At 54.9% G+C, this 9,149-nt stretch overlaps 4 protein-coding genes across 4 annotated transcripts; 1 reads left to right on the forward strand and 3 right to left on the reverse strand.

Annotated features, from left to right (window-relative positions):
• Positions 1-1,111: 1,111 nt before the first annotated feature.
• ENH_00058300 (hypothetical protein) lies at positions 1,112-2,659 on the reverse strand (the record flags this gene model as incomplete). The annotated part of the gene is made up of 2 exons (XM_013581809.1): positions 1,112-2,182; positions 2,396-2,659. The coding sequence occupies 2 exons, from the start codon at positions 2,657-2,659 to the stop codon at positions 1,112-1,114; spliced, it is 1,335 nt and encodes a 444-aa protein (XP_013437263.1).
• Positions 2,660-3,726: 1,067 nt separating this feature from the next.
• ENH_00058310 (hypothetical protein) lies at positions 3,727-4,131 on the reverse strand (the record flags this gene model as incomplete). The annotated part of the gene is made up of 1 exon (XM_013581810.1): positions 3,727-4,131. The coding sequence occupies one exon, from the start codon at positions 4,129-4,131 to the stop codon at positions 3,727-3,729; it is 405 nt and encodes a 134-aa protein (XP_013437264.1).
• A 411-nt stretch (positions 4,132-4,542) lies between these two features.
• On the reverse strand, positions 4,543-5,914 carry ENH_00058320 (vacuolar proton-translocating ATPase subunit, putative; the record flags this gene model as incomplete). Its single annotated transcript, XM_013581811.1, has 2 exons — positions 4,543-4,751; positions 4,948-5,914. The coding sequence occupies 2 exons, from the start codon at positions 5,912-5,914 to the stop codon at positions 4,543-4,545; spliced, it is 1,176 nt and encodes a 391-aa protein (XP_013437265.1).
• Positions 5,915-6,793: 879 nt separating this feature from the next.
• Positions 6,794-8,801, forward strand: ENH_00058330 (dense granular protein GRA10, putative; the record flags this gene model as incomplete). Its single annotated transcript, XM_013581812.1, has 2 exons — positions 6,794-6,922; positions 7,635-8,801. The coding sequence occupies 2 exons, from the start codon at positions 6,794-6,796 to the stop codon at positions 8,799-8,801; spliced, it is 1,296 nt and encodes a 431-aa protein (XP_013437266.1).
• Positions 8,802-9,149: the final 348 nt, after the last annotated feature.

A 9,149-nucleotide genomic window follows, 5' to 3' on the forward strand; every position in this document is an offset into this window, starting at 1 on the left:
CCATTTAATTTAAATTTAATTTAAATAAACTTTTAAATAAACTTTTAAATTAATTTTAAATTAACTTTTAAATCAACTTCACATTTGCAGCTTCTCGAGTGCATGCAAAGCCCGGCTAAGACATAAAAGGCACACAAGTGGAGGCAACTTGCAAATATAAACTGGACTTGGACTTCAACTAACAACAACGCATGCATGCAACTGCATGCATGCATGCATGCAAGTGCATGCATGCGTGTAAGTGCATGCATGCATGCAAGTGCATGCACGCAACTGCATGCATGCAAGTGCATGCAAGTGCATGCATGCAAGTGCATGCAAGTGCATGCATGCAAGTGCATGCAAGTGCATGCATGCATGCATGCAAGTGCATGCAAGTGCATGCAAGTGCATGCATGCAAATGCACAATTGATTGTGGATTCCTTCCGCGCCAGCCCAGCAGTTGTGGAGTTGCACAGATAAGCAAAATGGACTTTAATTGGAGAAATAAATGCAAAAAACGAAACTTTTGCAAAATGGAACAAATACAAATTCCCAGTGGAGAAAGTTCAAAAATCCGCACTTGTTCGCTACGATGCAAGCATGCATGCATGCAAGCATGCATGCATGCAAGCATGCATGAATTTAAATGCAATTTAAACGCAATTTAAACGCAATTTAAACGCAATTTAAATGCAATTTAAATGAATGCAATTTAAGTGCAATTTAAATGCAATTTAAGTGCAATTTAAGTGCAATTTAAATGCAATTTAAATGCAATTTAAACGCAATTTAAATGCAATTTAAATGCATGCAATTTAAATGCAATTTAAATGCAGTTTAATGCAATTTAAATGCAATTAAAATGCATGCAATTTAAATGCAATTTAAATGCAATTTAAATGCAATTTAAATGCAATTAAATGCAACTTATGCAGTTTTAAACCCACAAGTTCCCTTTTAAAGCTGCTTTCCCCGAAGTTCAAGTTGGAGTTGCACGAAAGCCAGAACTGCATGCAGAAGCCATCTTTTTTGTTCGTTTTTTTTGCTTTCTTCTCTATTTACCATCCTTCAACTGAATATAATTTAATTGAATTTAATTTCTTTTTATTTATTTATTTATTTATTTAATTAAGTTGCTTTTCTCTGCACGACGAGGAAGAAGTCGAGGGGCTCGAACTTGTGTCCGTCTCCTTTGTAGAATTTGTTTTGAAACTCCACCCACTGCAGCCGCAGCGCATGCAGCGCGACTTCGAGCAAATCCATGCAAAGAATGACTCCGAAGGTGATGCATGCAAAGACCGCAAAAGCAGCAAAAAGAGCAGCAGCAGCAGCAGCAGCAGCAGCATCTTCTGCTGCTGTCAAGGCCCGCACAACAGTCTGCGAGTAAAAGACCAGCGCCAGCTGCTGGTGGGCCAGCGACAGCGCCCACAGCCGCAAGTAAGAAGCTGTGTTCGAAACTGTTCCCAAGACAAACTCAATCGTTTCAATCATTTGAAATATGAACAAGTCCCCCGCTCCCGCCGCTTCCTCCTGCTGCTGCTGCTGCTGCTGCTGCTGCTGCTGCTGCTGCTGCTGGGGGGGGCGCGCGGCGCCGCCCGCTGCGGGCGCTTCCCCCGCTGCTGCTGCTGCTGCTGCTGCTGCTGCGTCGCCGTTTTCGGCGGCGTCGAGGGCGGCGTGGCCCGCGGCGGGGGCTTGCTGCTGCTGCTGCTGCTGCTGCTGCTGCTGCTTGTCTGCTGCTGCTGCCGCGCGTTTGCTGCGGAGGAGCAGCACGGCGGGCTTGACGAGGAGCATGACGGGGATGGTGAGCAGCAGCAGCAGCAGCAGCACGCGCTCGACAGTCTGCTGGTGCTGGTAGAGCTGGTCCTCAGCAGCAACTTCCCCCATCATGCACATGTTGATGATGCTGCTGATCAAGTTGGGTTTGTTGCTGCTGCGCGGAGAGACCCACTTGAGGACCACCAGGAAGTTCAAGTAGCCTATCAGCAGCAGCAGGAACAGCAGCTGCGGCACGAACTCGCAGCAGAAGCTCAAAACTTCGCCGAAAAACCAAAAGTTCAAACCTTTCAACAAAACGCCAACTCCCATGTGCACAACAGCAATGGCAATTGAGAGCTTCATCTTCACCGAGTTCACCATCAGCAGCTCGTTGCTCGCCCCCTTCCACGCAGGGTCTATCCCAAACGGGTACGGGTCTTCCCCCTGCAGCAGCAGCAGCAGCAGCAGCAGCAGCAGCAGCAGCAGCAAAGTCAGCAGCAGCAGCAGCAGAACCTCAACCACCGCAGCAACAGCAGCAGCACCTCAACCACCGCAGCAACAGCAGCAGCACCTCAACCACCGCAGCAACAGCAGCAGCTGCTGCTGCACCTCAACCACCGCAGCAGCACTGCAGCAGCAGCAGCAGCAGCAGCTCACGAGTTGCCTGAGGCGGATGGCGCCGTTGAGAGTCTCGTGGCCGTCTTCAGTCCAGTGCGAGCCGAAGAGGTCCACCCCGAGGGCAAAAAGGTCATTATAAAGAAAGCCGGCGTATACAGCAAAGAGGCCCATGAGGGCCAGCAGGTAGCGGTAGGGCAGCAGCGCAGCAAGCAGCCCGCGCTGCTGCTGCAGCTGCTGCTGCCGCAGCAGCAAAAACAGCCCCAGCAGCAGCACGATCGCCCCGTGCCCGATGTCGCCGTACATCACTCCGAACAAAAACGGAAAAGTTATCGAAGTCAAAAACGCCGGGTTCGCTTCCTGGTAACGCGGCACGCCGTACGTGTCCACCTGCGCGCACACCCCTGCTGCTGCTGCTGCTGCTGCTGCTGCTGCTGCTGCTGCTGCTGGGGGAGGGGGGGAGGGCGTTCGCGCGGCTGCTGCAGCTGCTTTCTAGCGGGCTCGAGATTTGTGGGCCGCAGCGGCAGCAGCAGCACAGCAGCAGCAGCGCCGATGAGCGGCCGCGGCCAGGCAATGCGCAGCAGCAGCAGCAGCAGCAAGAGAAGCAGCAGCAGCAAGAGAAGCAGCAGCAGCACAGCACAACAGAAACAGCAACAGCACAGAGACCACGAGCAGCAGCAGAAAAACCACCCGCAGAGAAACCAGCAGCAGCAACACCACCAAACCCAGAAGCAGCAGCAGCACGAAAACCAACAGCAGCAGCAGCAGCAGCAGCAGCAGCAGCAGCAAACTGACGAGCATTTGGCTGGGGTCAGTGAACTCCGTGGACTTGAAGTAAGTCGGAGGCATTGCTGTGGAGTCTTTTTCAGTCAACAAAAAAGCCGAACCCTAATAAGAATAAAAAATAAATAAAAAATAAATAAACAATAAATAAATAAATAAATAAATAAATAAATAAAATTAATTTAAAAAAGATGCAAGTTTTAATTGGAATTAAAATGAATGAAGGAAAAAATTGACAAAAAACTTCAAAAGATGAAACGCCATTTACTCTTTAGAAGATAACCACTTAATTACTCCAAAGAATTCAACACAGACAATTCTAGCTAGCTAGCTAGCTAGCTAGTGAACTAGCTAGCTAGTGAACTAGCTGCCCAGCAAGCTAGCTAGCTAGCCGTGGGTCTACTCAGCCAGCTAGCTGCTCGGCTCGGTGGCCACCTAGCTAGCTGCTTGGCTGGCTAGCTAGCTAGCTGCTTGGCTAGCTAGCTAGCTGGCCGTTTGGCTTGCTAGCTAGCTGGCCGTTTGGCTAGCTAGCTAGCTGGCTGCTTGGCTAGCTAGCTGACTGGCTGCTTGGTTAGCTAGCCAGTCCACAGCTAGCCAGCCAACGACCCCCCGAACTCACCAACGAGCAAAACCCAAACAAATAAACAAATAAAATAAACAAACAAACAAATAAACAAAAAGTGGAATAAAATAAATACAAAAAAGTAAAAAGTAAACAGACAGACAAATAAATAAAATATATAAATAAATAAACAACTAAATAAATAATAAATAAACAGATAAATAAACAAATAAACAATAAATAAATAACAAACAAATAATACATAAATGAATAAATAATAAATAATAAATAAATAAATAGATAATAAATAAATAAAAAACATATAAATAAATAAACGGACCTGCTCGTCGCCAGTGACTTCCATGGAGCGCAAAATGCTTCGAACTTTTTCTTCATTTTTTTTCGGAATCCAACAAGAACACCGCAGCGTCATATCTCTCCCTGAAGACAAATAAATAAATAAATAAATAAATAAATTAATTAATTAATTAATTTAATTTAATTTAATTAATTAGTTCATTCATTTGGTAGTCGAGGCGCTGTTTGATGTTTGATGTACGGCAGAAGTCCACGGCTCAGTTACACCCCAGGACTCCGCAGCTAGCTAGCTAGCTAGCTAGCTAGCTAGCTAGCTGAATGGCTAGCTAGCTACTAGCTAGCTAGCTAGCTATTAAGCTATTTAGCTGGCTAGTTGCCTAGCCAGCTAGCTATTTGCCTGGCCAGCCAGCTCGACAGCTAGCCAGGTAGCTAGCTACCAAAGCCGGCTGGCCAGCTGGCTAGCCAGCTAGTTCTTCAGCTAGCTAGCTAGCCAGCAATTCGCACAGCCGAACAGCTAGCTAGCTGGCTAGCTACTGGCTAGGCAGGGCGGCTTGCCTTCGAAGCAGTTGAGGGCGGCGTAAATGGCCTTTTCCTTCTGACAGAACATGCGCCACTCCTCAATCAACGAAGAGCTGCCCTCTCTGGGAACGTCCAGCAAAGTGGAAATCTCCCCCAAAAAGTAATGCTCGTAGGCGGCCAGCGCCTTTTCTTTATCTTTAATGACATCTGCCAAGCCTGAATTCGCAAGCGGCGGCGCGGGAGCTGGGGTGTACAGACAGCTCGCGCGCGCGGCGCGGGGGTGGAAAGCTGCGGAAAGCTGCGGAAAGCTGCGGCGTCGCGGAGTTTGGAGGGCGCAGAGGGGAAGAAAAAGGAAAATAAATGCGAAAGAAAGCAAAAGGAAGAAAAAAGACGGAGAAAAAGTGCTGCTTACCGTCCAATCTCTCCTGCGTTTGCTTGAGGCTGAGCGGCCACTCGTAGCAGCAGCCGCCGAAGACGCTGCTGACCTTGGTGATCTTTTCGTGCAGCAGCGACTGCGTGCTTCCTTGATGGTAAACGACGAAAACACTTTTTTGAACTTCTTGTCCGGACTTGGGGTCGCAGAAGGGCAGCTCGATGGACTGGAAGAAGCAGAAGGCGTTGCCGCGCGTGGCCCGGAAGAGCGTGCGCTGGAAGCGCGGGATTTCTGCTGCTGGCAGCACGCCAGCAACAGCAGACACAGCAGCAGTTGCTGCGGCTTTGCGGCCGAGCCCCAGGTCTTCCTCGGAGTTGCGCTGCTGCTGCTGCTGCTGCTGCTGCTGCTGCAGCAGCAGCGAGTTGGCGCCGCCGTCCTCGAGGTCGGAGAGCGCCTCGGGCGGCGGCGAGCCCGGCGGCGCGCGCGCTGCTGCTGCTGCTGCTGCTGCGCCGCCCTGCTGCTGCTGCAGCGCCACCCGCAGCACACACTGCTCCTCAAGAGCAGCATTTTTCTCGGATTGCAAACTTGAATTGTTGCTTTTGAACAGCACGAACTGTCCGTACAGCCGGTTCAAAGCTTCCTCCACTTTGTCCAAGACATAGCCTTGGCCGTTTTCGAGGAAGCTGCGTTCGCCGTCGGGGGCCACCACGACGAGCCCCTGCGGCGCTGCTGCTGCTGCTGCTGCTGCTGCTGCTGCTGCTGCTGCTGCGCCCGGGCCGCCCTCCAGGCAGCGGATTTCTTCCTGCAAAAACCTTATTATTCTTTCCATTTCTTCTATTCTTTGAATGTAATTGTTGTAAGGACGCACCAAAGCTGCTGCTTGCATGTCCACAAACTGCACAGCCCCCAGCCGCCCCAAACGCTCCAGCAGCTCGTGGGCCACCGGCAGCGAAGACGGCAGCACTATCGTCCCCCGCACCATCGGCTCGCTCCGCAAAGTCGACATTTTCCTGCTGCTGCTGCTGCTGCTGCTGCTGCTGCTGCTGCTGCGGGAGGGGGGGGCGGTGCTGCTGCTGCTGCTGCTGCTGGGGGTGGTGCTGGCGGTGGTGCTGCTGCTGCTGGGGGTGGTGCTGGCGCTGCTGCTGCTGCTGCTGCTGCTGCTGGGGGTGGTGGCGGCGGTGCTGCTGCTGCTGCTGCTGCTGCTGCTGCTGCTGCCTGGGGTGGTGGTGGCGGTGGTGCTGCTGCTACTGGGGATGGTGGTGGTGGAGGGGGGGAAGCTCCCGCGGACGCCGCTCCTGGGGTGGGCTGCTGCTGCGGGGGTGGGCTGCTGCTGCTGCTACGATCGCTGCTGCTGCTGCTGCTGCGATGGGCTGCTGCTGCTGCTGCTGCTGGGATGGGCTGCTGCTGCTGCTGGTGGGAGTGGAGACGCGGCAGCAACTAGCAGCAGCAAAAGCAAGAGAGGGCGGGAGGGCGTGGGCTGGCTTGCTGCGCGCGCACACAGCGGCAGCAAGAGCTGCTGAAAAGCCCCGGAGGACTGCAGCAGGGACCTTCGGCGCGCCGCTGCAGCAGCTGCTGCTGCAGCTGCTGCTGCCTAATCAGCGTTGCTGCAGGGCTTCCCCCCCGTTCAAAGCGCGCCGCCGGGCGCTGCAGCGCAGCCAGCGAACAGCCGCTGCAGCGGGAGAGGCGCTTCGCCCGCGGGCGCCTAAGCCGGCAATAAACAGCTTAAAATAACAATTTAAACAACTACTGCTGCGGAGCTTCGCAGCGGAAAAAGCGCAGCCAGCACGGCATCCTGCGCAGCTGCTGGCGCGCGTCCGCGGAAGTTGAACAGCTCAAACTCCGTGCGATTTCATGGCGAAAGGAAGAAACTTTGGACCTTTTTGGAATGCTTAAAAAGCGGCAAACCCGAAAACGCGAACGAATTCCTCGAAACCGCGGCCGGAGGCGGCGGATCGCGCAGCTGAAGAAGGAAATGCAGAAAGCTAAGCTGCAGCGGGCAGCAGAAGAACAGCCAGTGAGAGCGCCTGGGCGTTTTCGGTGGATCTACGCGCCAACAGAGCTTGAACAAAGAATATTGGAGCAAACATTCCTTTTTTAATTCCCTTTAAAGGGCCAATAAGGCGCGTTCGGCGGATGGGATTGCAGAAACGGCGGCGTATCGCCAGCGGCACGGGGAAGAGGCGTCGGGGCTTTGCGAGGGCGTTCAGCTTCGCTCTCCTCATTGTTTTTGTTTCTGAGAACTACTCGTGCAGTTTTCTCTTTATTTCCGCCTTTTTATTGCACTTTGCTCGGCGGACAGTCCAGGCCCTCCCCGCGTTTCTGCGGCGCTCCCCCTCCGAGCCGCTCTGCCGCCGCGGCTGCTGCGTTTCTGTCCTTCTTCCCGCGCGAACTTCGCCGCATTTGTCTGAATAGCGCCATTTATTTGTGCATTTAGGCAATTGGGTTCTTTTTCAATGTGAGGGAGGGGGGAGTTGCTTTCCCCAGCGCCTGATGTTCGCGGCTTCCTTCCCTCCCCAGGCGAGTCTGCCCGCTGGAGCTCCCAGCCCGGCTCTGGCCGATTCGCGCAAATAGTCTCAGAGGCAAAGACACGGACTGCGCAGAAGGCGCAGCACTGCCAGCAGCAGCAGCAGCAGCAGCAGCAGCAGCAGCAGCAGCAGCCTCTCCACAGCGTCTCACCGGCATGCGCGCTGCAGCAACCCCCGCCTTGTGTCTTTTCGACCTTTTAGTGTTTGAGGACCTCAGAAGCCTCCCCCCCCGCAGGCGCTCCCCCCCCAGCTCCTTCCACAGCAGCAGCAGCAGCAGCAGCAGCAGCAGCAGCAGCAGCAGCAGCAGCAGCAATGTTGATATACTTTCGACTGATATCGGAGCATGCAGGAACTTACCGCGAGTGCCCCATTGGGGGCCCCACAGTTAGTGTGGGGGAGTTGAAGCTGCTGCTGGCGCGTCAGTGCGGCTTTGCTGCAGACTATCGCCGGAAGATAGACTTGAAGATCTTCCTGGTTTCCTCCAAAAGCAGCAGCAGCAGCAGCAGCAGCAGCAGCAGCAGCAGCAGCAGCAGCAGCAGCAGCGGCGGCGGGGAGGGGCCGCAGGAGGAGCTGACGGAGGCGGAAGACGAGCAGCAAGTGCCGGCGTTTGCGAAGGTGGTGCTGCAGCGGCGGGTGCTGCGAGCAGCAGCAGCAGCAGCAGTGCTGCAGCACGAGGCCCGCAGCAGCTTGACTGCAGCAGAGTGGGGGGGGGCCCTGCAGCGGCGCGGGGGGGCCCCCAAGCCGCTGCTGCCAGCAGAATGGATTTGCTGCTTCTGCGGGGGCCCCATGAGGAGTCCGCTGCTGATAAAGTGTGCTGCTAACTGCGGCCACTCTGCATGCAGAACTTGCATAGAGCAGCAGCTGCAGCAGCAGCACGAGTGTCCTTTTTGCCACTCGGCTTTTCGGCAGCTCATCAAGAACAAGCGCCTCGAAGAAATGATCAAAAGTGTCAACTTGGCGGACTACGAGCTTCCTGCTGCTGCTGCTGCTGCTGCTGCTGCTGCAGCAGCAGGGGGCGCCGCTGCAGCAGAGGCGCCGCCCCAGCCGCCGCTTGCGGCGGGCGAGCTGCGCTTCAAGCAGCAGCAGCAGCAGCAAGCGCCAGCAGCAGCAGCAGCAGCAGCGAGTCGGCAGCAGCCGGGGGGCGCGGCAGCAGCAGCGGGGGGCCCCGCAGCAGCAGCAACGAAGCAAGAGCCCGGCCCCCGCAGCGCGCCGGAGGGCCCCCTAGCAGCAGCAGCAGCAGCAGAAGCAGCAGCAGCAGCAGAGCAGCAGCTGCTGCAGCAGCTGCTGCAGCAGCTGCTGCAGCAGGGGGCCCCTGGGCCTCCCCGCGGCACTTCATTTATTTGCTGCCAGCAAAAAACCTGCAGCTGATGCGGCAGCTGGACTTGATGGCAGTGGAAGCAGCATCGGAGCTTGCTGCTGCTCTTGCTGCAGCGTGCATGCGCGAGCCTGCTGCTGCTGCTGCAGCCAACGGCAGCGCAGCAGCAGCAGCAGCAGCAGCAGCAGCAGACTTCCTCGGCCCCTGCGGCGCAGCAGCAGAAGACTTGCTGATTGTTCCTTGCTGCCTCTCGGGGGGCTCTTCTTCTTTTTCCGTCGGAGGCTTCATCCGACTCCGAGCAGCAAACAGGGTACAGTCTTCGGACCCTGCCTATTCCCAGCTCCTTTCCCACTGGCTCACTCACCAGGGGGCCCCCCCGGGGGCCCCCCCGGGGGGCCCCC

Source organism: Eimeria necatrix, genomic scaffold, assembly GCF_000499385.1.
Source record: "Eimeria necatrix Houghton genomic scaffold, Enh_scaff497, whole genome shotgun sequence".
NCBI classification, from domain to species: domain Eukaryota; phylum Apicomplexa; class Conoidasida; order Eucoccidiorida; family Eimeriidae; genus Eimeria; species Eimeria necatrix.